Source organism: Bufo gargarizans, chromosome 11 (assembly GCF_014858855.1).
Source record: "Bufo gargarizans isolate SCDJY-AF-19 chromosome 11, ASM1485885v1, whole genome shotgun sequence".
NCBI classification, from domain to species: domain Eukaryota; kingdom Metazoa; phylum Chordata; class Amphibia; order Anura; family Bufonidae; genus Bufo; species Bufo gargarizans.
In genome coordinates, this window is record NC_058090.1 from 88,939,253 (window position 1) to 88,960,801 (window position 21,549).

Genomic DNA, 21,549 nt, shown 5'->3' on the forward strand with positions numbered 1-21,549 from the left:
TATCATCTATCTGTAGAAAAAAAAAAGGTGTTATCCATAGCATGGAAAATTCTTTCCACTCTTGTGTTGTAATATGATGGCTCTCTTCGTCAACAGAAGTGATTACTACTGCTTTAGATGGATTTATGAAGGACTTGGGTGATGTTCTCAAGGGACACATACTTCTTATTACCAGACTCAAGTCATTGTTCCTATATTTTATTTATGGACTTGCGAATGAATCCCTACACTTATGTCAAGGGCGAATTTCCAACCACGGTACATGGTCTTCTCAGGTTTTTCTAATTAAACACATTGATAAACTACTGTTGATTGTACTTGATGGACTTATCTTTAGAAACTATAAAAGATGGTCAATGTTGATGATGAGATATGTTTTTTTCTGTAGTACATTTTTGCAGAAATCCAGCTTCATTAGCTGAGGTCACCTATCTAGAGTCTATAATGAGGTAAATTAGAAGATGCCATTCAGTGTGCACAATACCAGACATGTATTATTGACTTGTAGTGTCAGGCGCGAATCGCAAATTTTAATCGGGAATATCGCCACTTGTAGAATTCGCGAAGATTTAGAAAATAGTGCTATATATTCGTATTCGTGAATATTCTAGATTTTCTTTTCATCTGAACCTATGATCCCTCCCTGCTTCTTGCTCGTGGGCCAATGAGAAGGCAGAAAAGTCTTTGTCTGAGCTTAGCAACATCCCTAGTAATCAATAAGAAAGTTGCCTACCCCTTACTATATAAGAATCTCCCCAGCAGCCTAAAATGTGAAGTAGCACGTATTGCGCCAAAATATGCGCATCATTGATTGCCATTTTTCGCAATCGCGAATATACTGGAGCACTCTACCTGCATATGAAGCTATTGTAATGTTCTGCCGTGCCAACCATTTTCTCCAGTCTCAGAAAACTTCTAGCAGCTTCAAAAATGTAGCAAAAGTGACCCGTGCCTGTATTGCACGCGCAATATGCGCATGTTACATTGCCGATTTTCGCAATCAAGAAAATAATCTATGACGAATATTCCCGAAATATCACTAATTCGAATATTGCCCCTGCCGCTCATCACTATTGACTTGTAGCTTCATCACAGGGTCACAGATGATCCCACTTATTGCTAAGATTCTAACTGTCTAATCTAATTATATTTTTCACAAACATACAGTATATATTGCGCAAGGCTAGACCTCAGATGTATATGTCCAAATGCTCTCACGGCTATCCTAACCATCATCATCAAGGTGTTCACTATAGATGCATCCCATGTTTCAGGGATTCTCCTTACTATCTTTAGAATAACACCTGCCAAAGCCAAAAAAGACATACTGTCATGTAAAGTGGATCCGTCAACTACCCCCTTCCTTGTCAAAGGAGTATGTCCCTGCATGTTCTGACATTGTAAGAACTGACCGATCCTATCTAAGGTGGGTTAACGATGGACTGATGATCATTCCTGTTTTTGTCAAGATGGTCTTCAGTCCTGTGAATAAAGATATGCCGTTTGGGGTCCATTTCATAATACTTTAGTACTGGTGGGCAGAAGGGGCAGTGAAGTGCGAACCATGTAACCATATAATAAGTGTGGACAGACCTTAAACCAAATGATATTGTTCCTCCAGAATTAGGTACTCATGCAACGTGATGGATACAACCAAGGCCAGCGTCAGCACCTGGCATACCCGGGCAAGTGCCGGGGCCCACAGCACAGCTGCCAGAGGCCAGAAACAATGAGCGCTTCCATCAATACAGATAGAAGAGCTCATTGCTGGAGCACTGGGAGCTGCCATCCTGTCCTTCACCGCTCAGCTCTCCGCACTCCTTCCCTCCTTCAGGCCGGCGGCGCTCTGAATGGTGAAGCAGGAAGACTTCTCCCTGCTCCACCAATCAGCCTGCAGGCACAGATCGCGCTTCCGGCATGTGTGGGTGGAGCCTGCAGCCCAGTAATCTGCATAAACTCCGCCCACACCGTGCTGCAGAGCGATCTGTGCCTGCAGGGAAGAGAGCACTGTGAGCTTCAGGAACGAGACAAGGTGAGGAGGTACTGTGTTTTTTTGTTTTTAATACACAGGGGTCACAGAGGACTTTATTACTATGGAGGGGACACAGAGGACTTTATTACTATGGAGGGGACACAGAGGACTTTATTACTATGGAGGGGGCACAGAGGACTTTATTACTATGTAAGGGCACAGAGGACTTTATTACTATGGAGGGGACACAGAGGACTTTATTACTATGGAGGGGACACAGAGGACTTTATTACTATGGAGGGGACACAGAGGACTTTATTATTATGGAGGGGTCACAGAGGACTTTATTACTATGGAGGGGACACAGAGGACTTTATTACTATGGAGGGGACACAGAGGACTTTATTATTATGGAGGGGCACAGAGGACTTTATTACTATGGAGGGGACACAGAGGACTTTATTACTATGGAGGGGACACAGAGGACTTTATTACTATGGAGGGTATACAGAGGACTTTATTACTATGGAGGGTATACAGAGGACTTTATTACTATGGAGGGGACACAGAGGACTTTATTATTATGGAGGGGGCACAGAGGTCTTTATTATTGTGGAGGGGGCACAGAGGACTGTATTACTATGGAGGGGGCACTATTCTGACTCTGATTGTGGTAATAGCAAAGTGAAGGGGGCACATATCTTGGCATATATACTGTGAAAGGGGCACATATCTTGGCATATGTACTGTGAGAGGGCACATATCTTGGCATATCCACTGTGAGGGGGCACATATCTTGGCATATCTACTGTGAGGGGGCACATATCTTGGCATATCCACTGTGAGGGGGCACATATCTTGGCATATCTACTGTGAGGGGGCACATATCTTGGCATATCTACTATGAAGGGGGCATATCTTGGCATATCTACTGTGAGGGGGCACATATCTGTGAGTAGACCTGAGGGACTGAAACATCTGGTAGAAAATAAAAGTAGGCACATAAGGACTGATTCACATATATCCGCTCTGTGTAAGGTATTTCATCTATAATACATGCAGTTTCATTGCTGTACGCGCCGTGCAAAATGCCACAAGGGGGCCACTGAGACTTTATCGCCCAAGGGCCCACATGAACCTGGATCCGGCACATCACATAATCCTCTTCAATTCCTGGCATCATATCTTATATTTCCAGGTATCTGTTGATTCTGCAATGACTGGTATGAGGGACCTGTAATCTTAAAGGGGTACTCCTATGTTGACATTTATTGCACATCCATTCACTTCTATGAAGGTTCCAAATATAATTAAGTACACTACACTATTTTATAAACTGCCATAGAAGTGAATCGAGACAACCACGCACGTTCAGCCTCCTCTCCATTCTCAATGCTGTGTTAAACGCAACCACCACTAAGTGGCGCTATTGACATATGCATTTATACTCCTAATATTATACATAATGGATGGTGTATAAACTGTGTGCAATGAGCGTCCCCAAGTTGCTGCAGGTGGCAGCTCTAACAAACTCCCACTTAGTCATGTATCCTGCCTCTGTGGTAGGTAAGCCACCGCTGCCACCACAAGGCAAGAACATTCATGTAAAAAAAAAAATATACAAAGAAAATATATTTATGTGGTGCTACCTTTTGAAGAGAACAACCACACAACTTTATTTTTTATTTTTAAAAAATCAGTAAACAATATTGGAATACTATGGACACCTTCGGGGGCATTTTTAAGGATTTGGATTTTACTCATTTTTAGTTAAAGATAATTTTTTCAATTTGTCTTTATGAAAAATTGTTTGCCATTTCTAAAATGAAAGAGTTAAAAATCTGTCTATTTTCAAGTTGTCGCTTTCTGTTTTCTTTGACTCTCGTCATCTGACAGTTCATGTGTACCTCTTATCGATGATCTCTTAGCCTTATAAAAACTCATTATAGCTCAGTTCTTATGAAAGTGTTTATGAGGTCAGGAGATCCGAGATAAGATCAACACATGAACCCTCAGATGACGAGATTCAAAGAAAACAAAAAGTGACAGCCTGCAAACCGACTCTTTTAATTTAGTACATACCAATTGAAAAAAAGATTATTACCTCAAAATGAGTGAACTGCAATCACAAAAAAAAAGCCTCTGAAGATGTCCATAGCCTTATATATAGCAATCAGGTTGTCAGTGATGATTGATTGTCTCATATGTGGTTATGCTTCTAGAGGAGAATCCAGTCTTGAGGCGGCATGCGGTGGATCATGTTGTGATCTTTTCTCATCAACTCATGGACATTGTGAGCTGTGTATTAGGGATCTGTACAGAACCAATCTTGTATTTTCTCATCAGCATGAGTCCTAAAAGTTGGCCATACACACCAGCCAAGCCAAAGCCACTGACAGAAACATGGGCTCTCTCCCCTCTTTCCATTGAAAATGCTTCCTTGGCCAAGCCGACCGTGACTGTCCATTAGGGTGGTCAGAGCCACCTATGCTGTGTTACCACCTGTAGTCTATACTTGAACTTCTAGAGCATCATGAAATTCCTCATCATCTCCATTATCATTTGTTTTATCACAAGGACCTGTAAGTAAAAAAAAAAAAAAAAATCACGAAAAACAATCTACTACATTTTAATAGGGTTTACACAAACAAAAAATTAGGATATGGTCTGACATGGTGGGTCTGCAGCTGACATGGCCGAAATCCACAGGAGCTAAATCAACACCAAAATTTGCTGAATTTGCAACAGATTTTGATGCATAAATGCTGCAGATTTGCCAGAGTTCACCTTATGTATTGAGGTAAAATTTCAAGCATGGGAACGGCAAGGGATTGGTGAGGTGGATATGACTTAGTTTATTATTTCATATCATTTAAAAAATAATAATTGTCAATCTGTCACATCATTTTCATTTATACCACGAACAGCATCGCTCCACAGAAGTTCGCAAACACATTACAAACATACCTGTGTCTACTTTGGTCCATGTCCAGAAAAATCACTTTTGTTCTTTTGAAAAAATGTCTCCCAAGTGCCCAGTTGGGCGGGTTTGCAGTTCCAAGTGCCCAAAGCAAAGAGGGGAGGGGTGCTTTAGCTGTTCATATCTTGGGATAGGTAGAAGCGATACGAGCCTGGTCCTGTTTGAAAGCTGGCATTCCATGCTTTCAAACAATACCAGAATTACAGCATTTTATCAACATCAGAAGTGAATGCAGTTGAAAGTAAAAGTAAAAGCAGGTTTCACTGCTTTCATTCCCTACTCAATTTCTAACAGCTATATCTTCAGATGTAGTCGGTATAATGCTGTATGTCTGGTATTGTTTGAAAGCATAGAATGCCATATGTCATATCTCTAGCTGCTACAAACCCCAAGATATGAGAAGCTAAAGCAGCCCTCCCGTCTTCTAAAGTCTGGTTTTCTTTGGGCACAGGCAACAGCAAAGCCCATCCACCCGGGCACTTGGGAACCATTTTTCAACAGAATAAAAGCACTTTTTCTGGATATGGAATAAACACACAGGTATGTTTGGAATGTGTTTTTAAACTTCTGTTGGGCAATGCTGTTAGATTGGTGAAAATGAGGTGACAGATTCCCTTTAGGCAGAGGATTTGCCATTAAAGAGTTTGGAGAAACTGGGTGAAACTCTCAATGAAAGCTGTAATGGTAGCCATATTGGATAGTAGACTTAAGAAATGGATGAATATGTCCTCTAGTCAAATTAAAACAAGTGGATCATTCAGAGACCTACATTAACAGGGAACTTTTTAGGAGGAAATGTTGGTAAGAATTATGCATTACCTGTAGTGCTTGGGCTGGAGCTTTTCTGATGAAGTTTTATCTCCAGATCCAACGTATCTTCTGGATGGGAAATTAGAGTAAATCAATTAGAAAAATTCACAAACACACCATATCATATATTCTACAGACACTGAACACATACACAGAGAGACAAAATCATACAGAAAATACTGGTTTATCAAAGTCATCAGATAATTCTTTTTACCGCATGCAGTACCCCATAAAGCCTTTTGGTGTCTCCAAGAGCAAAGTTGCAGCTCTTGATTACACTGCAGTCTTTGTGTCTTTTAGAGTTCAAAGACCAGAAACGGATGAATAGAAAACACAGAATTAAACAGTAAAATTGGTGGGAGTTTAGCAGAAAAAAATTTAGTCTATGGAGGTTCTCCCACATTCCTGAACTTCACAGTGCTGCACTGACCAAAATGCACTAGTGCAGCTGGTTGCATTCTCAATATTGGATAGCAGAGCTAAGAAATGGCTGAACAGAGCCTTTATCAAAATTAAAACAAGAAAATCATTTAGAGACATATAATCAAGAGGACTTTTTAGGAGGAAATGCTAGTAAGAATAAGACATTACCTTGAGGGCTTGGGTTGGAGACTTTCGGATTAAGTTTGTTCTCCTCATCAGACATACCTTCTGAATGGCAAATTACAATAAATTAATTGAAATAACTCATAAATATACCTTATAATATTTTACACACAGACAAATAAAAGTCTTTCAGATAATACTGGTTTATCATGAAAACTTTCCTACCAGATGCAGTACCCGTATAGCCTTTTGGTTACTGCAAGATGTGGTAAAGTGTATGGAAAAGGGGGTGTATATCTCGCCCAGGTTCCTCAACTGGGTGACGTAAGTAAAATCCCCCCAAAAAAGTGGTTTCAGCAAGGTGTAGGTTGCTGAGACAGTTTTGGTAAATGTTGAAGGGCTGGATTTTATTCGGACTGGGAAGGTAGGTTGGTAGTGGGACCTCCCCAGTCCACCCCCATTCCAGGGCAGGTTTTCCCCCCCAGCCTGAGGGATCCTCAGGTGTAGCCAGCTGGGATCGTTAGGGGAAATAAAGCACCTCCCAGGCTGTCAGTCAGGGAAGAAGTCTGATAAGCTGACTGCCTTGCTGGCTAGAGACGACGGATTCTTTATGTCTGACCTGCACTTAATAGGTGATCTACTAACCTGTATTAGTTAGAACCCAGACGGGCAGGAGCTTATTTTGTTTGATTTATGTTTTGTGATGCTGGATCTACACGGTACCCAGTGAAATATAGTTGATCATTCGGCAACCTTGGGACTATGAATCATTGAGATGTTACTGTATATAGGGATATTTTTTTTTGTATGGGGACATTCAATCAAATAATCATCAGCTCATCAGTCTCTTCTTCATTCACCCACATTAACTGTGCAAAATATGACCTACCTGGGTCGCTTCTTGTTTTTCTTACTTGAACTTTCTTCTGGGATGATAAAGAAAAAAATCTATGAGCTATCTGACCACATAAAAAAAATAATTCTATCATTTCATTGTATTGTCTCTACCACCGTTTTCTTAGTAATTGCCCGTTAGTATCTTGGCATGGAGATAATTGGGCAGATCCTCGCTAATAAACGATCATAGGAATTCTCGTTAGTGATGATCTGCCTGCCGATGATTACCCAATTACTCGTTCATCGGACAATCGTAATTTTTAAGCAGCCTAAAAAAAAAGTTTGCCGGCAGCAGATCATGCAGTCTAAACATGCTCTGCTGCCGGCAAATAATGATTAGCGATCACTCCTCCCCATACTGTGAAGGAGATCACTGCATGTAATACTGATGAGCAGGCGATTGTCAGGAGGGAACGCGTCCTTCCCGCCAATCTTCAGCTTCATCTGCAGATCTAATACAGGCCTTAGACTTTCTGCCTTAAAATGATATCTGATCTTTTGTTAAAGTCTGGAGGACATGTTTGTGTGTAAGTCTAGCAACTGTTCTGTGATAAATGGAAGGCCATGTTGGTGGTATGTTGACTTGTGCTGACAACCCCTTGTAGTCAGAAGAGCCTTAAATGTAGAGATCATAGAAAGAAGGCAGAAAAGATTGCTCGATTATTATTATTTTTCTTTATATAAAGGGTATGTACTAGTTTGCACCCGACTTAAAGCAAATTGGCACGTTTGAACATAACTTTGATTCACACTTCTTCTGCAGATCTATGTGTTTCCATGGTTGCAGACTACAAACAAGCCTTGGGTGTAGTCAGGTCATGTAGTTATCTGCTCCTCTCTTTTAAATGTCTCCTCTTCTACTGTCAGTAGGTTTCCAAGAAGAAGGAAGGATGACGGAGAAACATATATCAGCGTGGGAGCTGTATACACAAAATGTAACAGATTTTGCAAATAGTTTTGTTTGACACTTCTTATACCGATCTATGTGTCTCCATGGTTACAGACTACAAACCAGCCGTGTGTAGTCAGATCATGTAGTTATCTGCTCTTCTTTTTAAATGTCACTTCTTCTACTGTCTGTAGGTTTCCAAGAAGAAGGAAGGATAAGAGAGAAATATGTGTATTGACATGAGAGCTGTATACACAAAATGTAAGAGATTTTGCAAATAGTTTTGATTCACACTTATTATGCAGATCTATGTGTCTCCATGGTTACAGACTACAAACAAACCCTGTGTGTAGTCAGGGTTTACATTCCCTTTCAACTGTCTCCTCTTCTACTGTATGTAGGTTGCCAAGAACAGAGACAAGCACAAGGGAGAAATAAATGCACCTGCATAGGACCCGATTACACAAAACGTAAGAGAGATGTTTAACCAGTTGGCAAAATTTCATATTTTATTTGTAATGTGTTAAAGCAATAAAAAATTGTTTAGAAAAAAGACTAAAATTAGATTGAGTGGTGGATATGACTTCATACCCAAGTTGAGGTTACAGGGCAAAAAAAAACTGATAAAATAATCTTGAAACAAATTCATACATACTTTTGATTTAAAGCACCTCTTCTTCCTCCACATCATGAATGCTACTCCTGCCAATATCACCAACAGCACCAATACAACAATCACTGATGCAACCACCCCATGTGTCCTGTGAGAAGCTCCTTCTTCTAAAAAAAAACAAAAAAAACATTAAATGCAATCAGACAGGAAAAAAACTTTTTCCTTAAAATGAACGAACAGGAAGCAAAAAAGAACAAAAAAAAAAATATCCAAAGGTAATGAATTAAATTAGAAAATCATAGAGCCTGGGTATATACATCTGTCAATCATCACTTGCTGTCATTTGAGGAACATCATGAAGGTATACGCTTACTTTTGTTCATTGTTAAAGGCTAAATCTTCCGGGCATTTTAATAATATTTTTAATTAAGATTCCTTAGTAGCTCCCATTCCAATGCTTCCCAAGCCTCCTGTCGGTCTCTACTTTCTGCTCCCCCTCAACACATGGGAGATGACTGCTCAGCCAATCTCTGGCCATAGTGGTGACCTGCCTCAGAAGATCCATGGTTGATTGGTCATTTCCTGCCTGTTGAGAGGGACCAGGAAGCAAAGACTGGCAGGGACCGTGAAGTATCAGAATGTGAGCAGCAAGGAATTAGTAATGTATAGTGACTATTGGCTTATTTTAATAGGAAACCTCTTACTAAAGGCCAAGACCTGCCCAGGTTAATTGACGTTTAAATTTATATCTTTCCCAAACTGTATTATGGTCCAAGACATGATAACCAAAAATCTCCTCCAGTACCTTACTTGAGCATGGCTTTGGCCTTGGTTTTCACCATCATAGAGGAGAAGTACATTCTACTGTGAGCACTCGTTGTCCTCTATGTGGCTTGCTCTCTACTGCTGTCCTCTATGTGACTCCTGCTGAAAGTACCTGTGACTTCACCAATGCCCTGTATGCCTTGAGCTTTATAAGGATCCTTCCCACACCACTTGGGCCTTGAGAAATAAGATCCATTTGGTTACATTGTGCCTCTGTGTGTGTGTTTGTTTGTGCCGATCATGGTTATGACTAGCTTGTTTTCTTATCTGCTACCTGTTCCGACCACTGTCTGATATCCGCCTACCGCTGGCCTTGCTCCAGCTCACTACAGTGCCAGCCTACTGACTTGGTATCTCAATTAAATAACTTCTGCTTATCTACATGTCCACACTTTATAGAGATTTCTCCAAGGTAAGAGAACTAGAGATTCCCTTGAGGAAAGTTCACAATTCCTTGTGGGCTCTAACGTTAAAGAACACAAATTCCCTTAGTCTCTGTTCTCTGGTTTAGCCCTAAATTGAATCAATTAGTGACTTATTCAGTCTATGTTTCCAATCGACCACTGATGCGCCTTCTTTCATATTCTCCCTAAGGCGTGTTGCTATATCTTTGAAGCCTCACTCATCTAGACAGATCCTTGATTTGTGCTGAGTACATCCAAAAAGACTGAAACAGATCAGTCCATAGGTAGGTATCACTTGTTAGCTTATACCCAAATCACATTCTAAGATTCTGAGACATTCCTGGATGTTCCTCCATTTAAAAGAGCTATTGGCAGTAACGAGAGACTGGCTATTACCAAGAAGAGCAACCTTCTTTTCTTCAGTAGTACATTAAATGGATTTGAAACTTACCAGAAATGTGTAGGTAGTAAATGATTTGATAGTTCTTCATGTCTGATAGAAGTATATCAGCTTTATATTCTCCTTGGTCTTCTTTTGTTAAACTCTGTAAGACTAGCGATCCATCATTGGTGCTCCTCAGTTTTCCCTTATAACTATTTTCTCGGATGCGAACATCGTTTTTTGGCTTGGTGGTAGCAAAATTGATCCCATTTTTGACCCATTGAATGTCTTGTATTTCACTTTCTTTATTGGTATTGACTACTAGAGTTGCCTCTTTTCCAAGTAGAGCAGATATATTCTTTGTTTCCAATAATACAACTAAGAAAGTAGGCAAAAATTTACTGAAAAAACATCAAGCTATAATTTTTTTTTTACACAAGATATATATCCATTATTACCCTCTAACCTATGGCCAATGGTAAGTAAATCTTAGACCTCATGGACTTGGCCGTATTATGGCACTAGCCATGCCAGGAGAGGTATTTGGTCCTCTTTAAAGTGGGGGGCAAAATAAAAGAAGTCATGTTCATTGTCACCGATCCCCTACCACTCTCTTTTTGATGCTTACTGGGTGTGTTGAGGGAAAAGCACTAGCTAGACTTATGCTAAAGGTGACCATACATATTAGGTGTACAGTATGTTGGCCACACCTGCAATCTTAATGTTACCAGCCGAAAATCTAAAGGCATGCTAAGTTTCATAATGCTGGAAGTGGTTATAACCCTCTCCTTATTGTGAATACATGGACACTCAGCCAAGTGTGTAGATGGGCAGTGTGAGGAATATCACATTTGTTCATCAGCTAGCTAAGGTGTACGGTCAGATTTACATGTTCTAAAGCAAGGATATTACCCACTTTTTTTCGACGAAGGTTCCACCTCCTGGGTTACTTTGATGGTGAAATCAGTCTTTGCTTTCTCTGTCGGTCCCAAGGTTGTTTCTTGTGTACTCACAACTAGTAGCACTAGGCAAGCAGATGACACACTCAATACAAGCAAATAATGAAATTTAAACTATATACAGTCAATGGATTCTCTAGAAAATGAGTAAAAGATCAGCAGTTCCATAACACCAATCAGCAGTGATGGCCGCACATGGAGATGAAAATAGGCCAATACATTTTTTTCCTTCAAATGGATCATTTTGCTGCCAATGTTTAAGTTATCAAGAATATAGTCCAAGCACAATTACTCATCAGGCTGAGGCCAAAAGAATTAAAGATAGATGTAGATGCAAAAATTTGACCAGTGCAGTGCTATATATTTTAAACGGAGGTCTCCTTCATTAGCCACATCAGAGAGCCACTACAAAGAGTATCTCTTGTTCTTCAAGCGACTAGACCCCTGGTGATCAAGTCAACAATGAATGAGGTTCTCCGACCATTTTATAAAATAACAATATAAACCAATGCTCTTCACCTATCCCCAGCAGCTCCCACTCTGATGCTTTATTTGTCCCCCCACTGTCTCTAGTTCCTGCTTCATCATGACACAAAGAAAATAAATGCCAACTGAGCCAATCACTAGATAAGGAGGGTCAACGGTTGAGCAGCCTTTCCAGGCCCGTACAGAAAGCCTTGCTGTGGCCTATATAGAAACAAGGAGAGGTGAGGAGAGGAGAGAGAGGGATTCTCCTACCTTCATCTGCACTGCTGCTGTTATCTGAATGGTGGAGCAGCAGTGTGCGGAAGCTGCTGCTCTACAAATTATCGAAGTGGACCCTGGATGTGCCCACCTGCATGCCCAACTGCTTGCCCACCCACCTCACACATAGTGCTGCCTGGCTCCTGCTCTGGCTGTGAAAGACAGCAAAGAAGAAGCAGCACTGTGCCTCAGCCGTTGCCTGCCTCTGAGCACTGCTGCTACCTGTCTGCCAGCCAATGACTACCTCCTGCTTCAGACTCCCTGCCAGCCTGAGCAACATTGGTGAGTCTGCCCCCTACCTGGTACTATGCCCTCTACCCTGTACTCTGTTCTGTCCCCCCTACTCCTCTGTACTTTGCCCACTACCCTGTACTGTGCACTATATCCTGTACTGTACCCTATACCCTGTACTGTGCACTATGCCCTGTACTGTACTGTGCCCCCTTTAGGAGGGACAGTACAGGTGTATAAGGGGATACTCCTGTACTGTGCCTCCTAACTTGTACTATGCCCTCTCATACTCCTCATTGTGCCCTCATACCATATCCTGTACTGTGCAGATAGTGGCACACCTAACCAACTGCAACTGTTCCCCGCTCATGCCAGGGCTAAAATTGTAGAGAGTCCAGTCTCATTCATCATTTTCTACATCTGTTTTAGGCGTAGAAAATGGTCTAAATGTAAAACATCTCGGAAACTGTCCTACATTTAGAACTGGAGCTGGATCCGCCGAGTTACAGAGAATGTGCCCCTAAATGTATTATTATTTGGGGGTAAAGCTAATGTCTTTACAGTGTATACTATAGATTTCAGTACATCTTACTGTAGCGTGCCCTGTATTTTCTAATAGAGTAAATGAGACTAATATAACACAGTCCTCACCCCTGACACATACAAAAAATCTGCTGTGGGGCCCAGTCAATTCTTGCTATGCCCCTGGATCTGGGGTTTTATTCATTTTAAGTCTGAATTAGAAGCTCAATTAAAATTACAGTGAGGGGCTAATTTGAAGTCTGATTTACTGTAGGTGCCTGGTCTGAAGTCTGATTTACTGTAGGTGTCTGGTCTGAGGTCTGATTTACTGTAGGTGTCTGGTCTGAGGTCTGATTTATTGTAGGTGTCTGGTCTGAGGTCTGATTTACTGTAGGTGTCTGGTCTGAGGTCTGATTTATTGTAGGTGTCTGGTCTGAGGTCTGATTTACTGTAGGTGTCTGGTCTGAGGTCTGATTTATAAGAAGGGTCACATTTAAAAGTTTACATGGGGCCAAGCTTTATCTAGTTATGCCTAGGCGGCTTCTGACTAATTTTAGGGGCTAAATTGGGGTGTGGTCTGAGATTTTAGGGGCTAAAAAGGGGCTATGGTAATAGGTCAACATTTTTCATTTGAGGTTTGGAAAAAGCTGGACATTAGGATTCTTAGGACATACAGTGGATATAAAAAGTCTACACACCCCTGTTAAAATGTCAGGTTTCTGTGATGTAAATAAATGAGACAAAGATAAATCATTTCAAAGTGAAATCTTTTAGGTAGAGGGAAGAAAAAATATAAAAAAAAGAAATAAATGATCTTGACATTTTAACACGGGTGTGCAAACTTTTTATATCCACTGTATGGCTTATTCAAGCTACAGGATAGTTGACTTACATATGAGCATATACAGCAGGCAACGAGTATTTTTCATTTTCTTTCTTCTTTTTATAACTGCAAGTAAAAAGCGAAATTTTGATGAATGGCGATGAATTTTAGGCCTTGTGTGCCCTTTCACCTCTAAATTTCGGAAAAGCCAAACAAAATTACAAAATAAGGCTACTTTCACACTAGCGCTTGATCGGATCCGTTCTGAACGGATCCGATCATATTAATGCAGACGGAGGCTCCGTTCAGTACGGATCCGTCTGCATTAATAACTTAGAAAATTTTCTAAGTGCGCAAGATGCCTGAGCGGATCCGTTCATACTTTCAATGTAAAGTCAATGGGGGACGGATCCGCTTGAAGATTGAGCCATATGGTGACCTCTTCAAGCGGATCCGTTCCCATTGACTTACATTGTAAGTCTGAACGGATCCGCTCGCCTCCGCACGGCCAGGCGGACAGCTGAACGCTGCAAGCAGCGTTCAGCTGTCCGCCTGGCTGTGCGGAGGCGAGCGGAGCGGAGGCTGAACGCCGCCAGACTGATGCAGTCTGAGCGGATCCGCTCCATTCAGACTGCATCAGGGCTGGACGGAGGCGTTCGGGTCCGCTCGTGAGCCCCTTCAAACGGAGCTCACGAGCGGACCGACGAACGCTAGTGTGAAACTAGCCTTATACTCATAATCATTATTTTGTACTTCCAAGCTACCCACATTTTTTGTCTCTTACTGGACCCAGTTGAGAGTTGCTAGTAGAGATGAGCGAATTTTTCAAAAATTAGATTCAGCAGGTTCGCAAAATTGTTCTAAAAATAACATTTGGTTCGATCCAAATTTATTTGCGCAAATCGCGTTAAAAAACTGCTATTTCCCGGCTGCAGAGAGCCTTTATAGTGATAGTGCCTTCCAGTAACACGTATAGGGAGTCTGTTGTGGTAGTGAAATTATACTGTGAGTCCGTATGACATGCAGATGACAGGCGTCGGTCTTAGAATTAATGCACACCTCATTAATTTGGGAAGTTACGGGGCCAAAACTGGCCAAATAACTCAAGTATGAACTCAGCCTTACAGGTCAATGTTAGCCCCAATGACAAAGTCTGGAGGTGGCAGCAGCATCAGGAGGAAGCCACAGAGTGGCACAATGACAGTGTGGAGGTGGCAACAACATCATGAGACCACAGAGTAACCCGAGGAAAGAGTGGGGTGGTGAGTACCAGCTGAAGATGGTGGGTGAAAGAAGGAGCACTTGGCATCAGATGTGTGGCATCAGGCGGGTGGCAGCATCAGAATAGTAGCTGAGGCAGGTAGCCAGAAAAAAACGGTCTCTTTTGTCAAAGTGTTGGTGTGGCACCATGGATGATCTAGTCTGATGCATTAGGCATTGGTGGGTGGAAATCCTGGCTGATCCACGACCGATTCATCTTGACAAAGGTCACTCTTTCCATATTTTGGGTGGACAGGCGAGTTCTTCTTGGGATAACTATGGCCCCCGAAGCACTAAACACCCACTAAACATGCCACACTACTGGCCGGGCAAGACAGCTTTTCCAGGACAAACTCAAATCCAGTTTGGCTGCCCAGTAGGCCAGCGAATCTTCAATGTGGGGTGGCAGGGTACTGTCCAAGTATGCCACCACCTGTTGCATCAGGTCCTGCTTCAGGTCAAGATGCTGCCGCTGCTGGTGAGTAGTTTCTTCACTAGGAGGGTGAAGAAAGCTGCTCATCAGCGACTTTAGACTCAAGTTGCTGCTAATGGAGCTGGAACTGATCCTACTCCCCCTCACACCCTGCCAGAGCAGCCATGGCAGAGGAATGTGAGCGCAGAGGGCCCGGGGGGTAGACCTGCGAGAGAATGGACGATGGCGCAGAAAGGCAACAGCCAACTCACTACATAGGATGTCTCTATAGTAGTTCAGTTTATCCTCCCTCTCAGTGGGTGTAAAAAAAAGGCCTCCATTTTGGACCAGTAGCAAGGGTCCAACAAGGTGGGGAGCCAGAAGTCATCCCTCTGCCGAATGCTGACAATTCGGCTGTCACTACGCAAGCAAGTAAGCATGCCTCAGGCCATTTGTGCAAGTGACTCTGAGGGACTCCCTGCCTCTATGCCCACTGCATACTGCCACAGTGTGTCTAGGTCCTTTGCCTCATCTTCCCTATTGCCCTTTAGCTCCCCTGGCTGCTCCTGCTCCTCCTCTCCTGTCACCTGTGTGTAAAAACTACCCATTTCGCTATACATTGCTTGTGCTCCAATGTCCTCCTTCTCCTCCTCCAGTTCAACTCCCACAGGGCTCATGTGGCAGGGAGATCTAGGTGCCACGTCTCCAGTCCCCGACCAGCCAGATTTACCAGCATCTGTTCCAGGACATCAAGCAGTGGAATGACGTTGTTCATTACGTAGTCCTGGCGACTGACAAATAACGTGGCCTCCTCAAAAGGCCTAAGCAAACATCAGGTGTCATGCATGAGCTGCTACTGGCTGACATCAAAGTTACACAGAGGAGTACTCCTGTCCGCTTGAATCATCAAGAAATCGTTTATGGCCTTTCTCTGTTCGTATAGTCGGTCCAACATATGGAGGGTGGAATTCCAAGGGGAGGAAACGTCGCATATCAGCCTATGTTGGGGGATGCCGTTCTGCCGCTGCAGCTCAAGGAGGAGGGTGTGCTTTGCGGTGTATGAGTGGCTGCATGCAAAGTTTCCTGGCCATTTGAAGGATGTCTTGCAGATGGGTGGAAGACTTCAGGAACCACTTGACAACCAGATTGAACACGTGTGCCATGCAGGGCGCATGGCTCAGCCCTCCTTGACGTAGGTCCAACACCATGTTCTTCCTGTTGTCGGTCACCATGGTTCCAATTTTCAGTTGTCGAGGAGAAAGACAGGATTCGATTTCTTGAAGAAGGACACGGAGCAGTCCCGTCCCTGTTTGTCTCCGTTCGCCCAGGCAAATGAGGTGCAGAACAGCGTGAAACGGCCGTGCCCTGCACATGTGGTATGCTGGTGGAGCACTGTGAATTGTCCCTGCAGTGGAGGATGAGGACACGGTGGAGGATGAGGAGGCAGAGGCGGACATTGTCGCAGGACCAACGGCGTGACAACGTGGAGGCGGAAGCGGCCTCACCTTGCCAAGTTGCTGGTGTGGCTGTGCAGGAACCACATTCACCCAGTGGGCCGTAAAGGACATGTATTGTCCCTGACTGTAGTTACAGCTCCACACGTTGGACCTGCCGTGCACTTTGGCAGACACCGACATGCTCAAGGACTGGCCCACCTTCTGTTCTACATATTTGTGCAGGGCTGGTACTGCCTTTTTGGCAAATAAATGATGGCTTGGGACACTCCACCTCGGCACAAGCCATCATTTCTCTGAAAGGTGCAGAGTCCACCACTTGGAAAAGGAGGGACTGCAGCACCAGCAACTTGGACAGGAGCGCATTCAGCTTCTGCGCTATTGGATGAGTGCACGCATAATGTTGTCTCTTGGCAATCGCTTCTGTGATCGATTGCTCATGGAATGAGGTGCGTGCCACTGGGTGATGCAGCGGTTGCAATGGCAGTCTGGACCACCACATCAGAGCCACGGTTCTCCCAGGCCAGTTTATGGTGACGCTGCATATAATGACTCAGGGCCGTGGTGCCAACATTGGCACCCTGGCCACGCTTCACCTTCTGCCCACAGATTCTACATATGGCCATGTTCACCTCCTCCGGCGGCATAACAGAAAACTGCCACACCGCCGAGTAGGTGATTTTATCCCCAACACTATGCACTGATTGACTGCTACCGCCGCTCCTTCCGTGAACTCGTGCACCACTACTTTCGGGCAGGTAGACTCCTGCGAGGCGGGTGGTCTACCCCAGGCACGTTTGGCTATCGACCTCCCACTGCTGCCCCCCTGCTGAATCCCGGCCACGATAGCGACTTGCTGGCTCCGCCACTGCCTCATGGGCAAGCTGTCACCCTCTTCTCCAGAGGATGAAGCCCCTTCGTCACCCGGCTCCCAAGTGTGATCAACTACATCATCATCATCATCAAGTACTGTCTGCAAGTCACTGATGTCCTCCTCAATGGTCTCTGGGTCAGAAGCCTCACTGCTCACAACACCTGCTTCCACGCCACTCTCCCCATCACTACTTGCCCGCCTAGCGGAGGAAGCGGCGGATGTCTCCTCCACATGTTGGCTGTCCAGTATCTGCTGACTGTCCTCTAGTAGCTCGTCCTCGCTGTATAGTGGGGCTGAACCCACAGCATATAATACTTCTCTGGCTTAGAGAACAGAAAAGGACAGAGGCAGGTTGAGGACAGGTGAGGGCACAGGGCCTGATCCCGGGCCATGCCAACTAAGGGTTGTATCTGACGAACCCACCGACTCTTGGCTGGGGGTGTCGGATGTACTTGGGACAAAGTGGATGACCGAGTCAACCATTCAAGAACCGCTGGGTTGCTGGTCAAGACACGACCACTAGATGACACTGGGATGACCCCTGCTGCCACGGCCCCCTTACTCTGCTGCGACTTGTGCCTGAAACATTTAGGCCTCTTTCCCCACTAATACACACAAAAGAGGGCTTTAGAACATATAACTGCACCGCTGAACGGCACATATATTTTTCTTTTGCCACTAATACACTCCAAAAAGGGCTTTAGAACATATAACTGCACCGCTGAATGGCAAATAATATATATTTTTTGGCACTAATACACATTTTTGCGCTTTAACATACAACGGCTAATAAGCCCTTTTTTTCCCACTAATACATGCCAAAAAATGCTTTAGAACATAAAACTACACCGCACAAGGGCAAAGAAGACGTAGAAATATTTCCTTGTAATAAACCCTGTTAATGGCTGTATCAAACAGCACTTGCACCCAGGCTCGGACTGGCCCACCGGGGAGCCGGGGAAATCCTCGGCGGGCCCCTGGGATTTACAGTTAACGATTAGTGCAGCAGGCAGCTCCAGCGCCGCTGCCTGCCACTTCAATAAGCACTCACACTTACGTTAGCAAGTGGCGAGATCACTGATTGATGATCACCTCGCCACTTCACTTGCCATGCTAGGCTGCCGCTGCCCAGTGCCTCCGCTCCCCTGTAGCGCTTGTTGTGCTGCCTAGTGCAGCTGGGTCCACGTTTAACCATGGTGGGCCCCGCCTTCTCATATGTGCCGTGCCTGTGTGTGCTGCGCTCTGCGTAAAATGCATCTCTACGCAGCACAGGCTGCACTGCCAGTTCTGTAAGGTTCCCCGCCCAAAATCTGAAGTCTGCAGAGTGCGGCGGCGGGTTTATAGTGTGCCCAGCAGGCAGCCCAGTGATTAGGGAACCGGAACTGCCTCCTGTCTGTGAGCAAGACAGAGAGAGGCAGTGGACGTCGCCTTCAGGCTCTCTGTCTCACTGGCTAGTCACGCTATAGGTAATAACTGTTTGTTAAAATACTGTTAAAAAAAATATTTTTGCACATTTTATTGCCTTGCCCCTTGGAAAGTACAACTCCCAGCATGCCTTGTCAGATGCAAATCTTCAGGACCTGCTGGGAGTTGTAGTTTTCCTTTCTGCAACTTACTGTAATTTTATGTTGCTATTATGATGCGGGCACAGGTCTTGCACTCTCACCCGCTGCCCGCACCATTAATTGCCAATACCAAACCAGAAACTGCTGTATGCAAGCCATTTGGTGCAAATGCCAAATAAATATTCATGGGTGCCTCCATTAGTTTCCTACAGTGTAATGGTGCAGTCAATCTAAAATTTCCCTTAGGAGGTCCACCACCCTACTTGAAGGGGTTGTCTTATCTGTAGACAATGGGGGCATATCGCCAGGATAGAACATCTCGCACTTCCGGGTCTGCAATTCTGTTCCCGAAAAAAATAGATCATGTCCTATTCTTGTCCGCAATTGCAGACAAGAATAGGCATATTCTATTAGTGCCTGCAAAATGCGGAACGCACATTGCCACTGTCCGTGTTTTGTGGATCCGTAAAAAACGTTACGGACGTGTGAATGGAGCCTCAGTTTGAATGTTCTCCTTGTTTTTGCCTAGGTTTCCTCTGGACCCACTTTTTACCTCCTCGCATTAGAAGGATGCACTTATACTAATTGCCCCTGTACTTTTGGAGCCTTATATAATAGATATATATATATAGTACATATTCAGTTCTCTGCACAAGCCGATCATTGGTAATATACATGTACCACTGTTAGAACACAAAGAGAATGAAGAAATGGAGCTGAAGACAACTAGCTTCACGAAAAACATAAATTACAGCAACACGAGTGACCACATAGATAACATAGAAGACGATAAATAATAAAGATTCAGAAGAAAATCAGTCTCACCATTGTGCTAGGCCTGGTCTCTTCTTACTTTCACTTTCGTTTCGGGGCACCACCCTTTGGCAGACATCCACCGCAGCCTGGAATCAATTATTCTCCCTGGTCCCTGGGCTGCCTAAATGCTTCTCTATAATGCAGATAGGAATACGGCTGGTAACACGTACATACAAAGCAGAAAGAATCATGACACTGGATGGAAACTCGAGACACTGCTTTTCGATTTTTCTCAGCAGGAAGTCTGGGGTCATTTGTAGGACATTGTCGTCACAAAACAGTGCGTATACAAAGAAACATGACATGACATGAACACACACACACTCTAGACAGAACCTCTCAAACACACATACAGCTCTCTCTCGCAAACACAGATCCCCTCTCTTTCCTCTCACACATAATACCCCACTCATACAGGGAGTGCAGAATTATTAGGCAAGTTGTATTTTTGAGGATTAATTTTATTATTGAACAACAACCATGTTCTCAATGAACCCAAAAAACTCATTAATATCAAAGCTGAATATTTTTGGAAGTAGTTTTTAGTTTGTTTTTAGTTTTAGCTATTTTAGGGGGATATCTGTGTGTGCAGGTGACTATTACTGTGCATAATTATTAGGCAACTTAACAAAAAACAAATATATACCCATTTCAATTATTTATTTTTACCAGTGAAACCAATATAACATCTCAACATTCACAAATATACATTTCTGACATTCAAAAACAAAACAAAAACAAATCAGTGACCAATATAGCCACCTTTCTTTGCAAGGACACTCAAAAGCCTGCCATCCATGGATTCTGTCAGTGTTTTGATCTGTTCACCATCAAGTTTGCGTGCAGCAGCAGCCACAGCCTCCCAGACACTGTTCAGAGAGGTGTACTGTTTTCCCTCCTTGTAAATCTCACATTTGATGATGGACCACAGGTTCTCAATGGGGTTCAGATCAGGTGAACAAGGAGGCCATGTCATTAGATTTTCTTCTTTTATACCCTTTCTTGCCAGCCACGCTGTGGAGTACTTGGACGCGTGTGATGGAGCATTGTCCTGCATGAAAATCATGTTTTTCTTACCTTGCAGACTTCTTCCTGTACCACTGCTTGAAGAAGGTGTCTTCCAGAAACTGGCAGTAGGACTGGGAGTTGAGCTTGACTCCATCCTCAACCCAAAAAGGCCCCACAAGCTCATCTTTGATGATACCAGCCCAAACCAGTACCCCACCTCCACCTTGCTGGCGTCTGAGTCGGACTGGAGCTCTCTGCCTTTTACCAATCCAGCCATCTGGCCCATCAAGACTCACTCTCATTTCATCAGTCCATAAAACCTTAGAAAAATCAGTCTTGAGATATTTCTTGGCCCAGTCTTGACGTTCAGCTTGTGTGTCTTGTTCAGTGGTGGTCGTCTTTCAGCCTTTCTTACCTTGGCCATGTCTCTGAGTATTGCACACCTTGTGCTTTTGGGCACTCCAGTGATGTTGCAGCTCTGAAATATGGCCAAACTGGTGGCAAGTGGCATCTTGGCAGCTGCACGCTTGACTTTTCTCAGTTCATGGGCAGTTATTTTGCGC

At 43.8% G+C, this 21,549-nt stretch overlaps 1 protein-coding gene across 4 annotated transcripts; it reads right to left on the reverse strand.

The window, feature by feature from the left end:
* Positions 1–3,602: 3,602 nt before the first annotated feature.
* Positions 3,603–20,230, reverse strand: LOC122921805. Of its 4 annotated transcripts, none has more exons than XM_044272053.1 (9): positions 19,988–20,230; positions 13,667–13,723; positions 11,235–11,342; positions 10,388–10,696; positions 8,750–8,874; positions 7,198–7,231; positions 6,354–6,410; positions 5,772–5,831; positions 3,603–4,552 (listed from the first exon to the last, which is right to left on the reverse strand). In XM_044272053.1, the coding sequence occupies exons 2-9, from the start codon at positions 13,701–13,703 to the stop codon at positions 4,482–4,484; spliced, it is 801 nt and encodes a 266-aa protein (XP_044127988.1). In that variant the 5' UTR covers positions 13,704–13,723; positions 19,988–20,230; the 3' UTR covers positions 3,603–4,481. The 4 variants fall into 4 exon arrangements, with proteins under 4 accessions (XP_044127988.1, XP_044127987.1, XP_044127986.1 ...); XM_044272052.1 differs by having other exon boundaries at positions 7,198–7,234; XM_044272051.1 differs by having other exon boundaries at positions 6,354–6,413; positions 19,988–20,229.
* Positions 20,231–21,549: the final 1,319 nt, after the last annotated feature.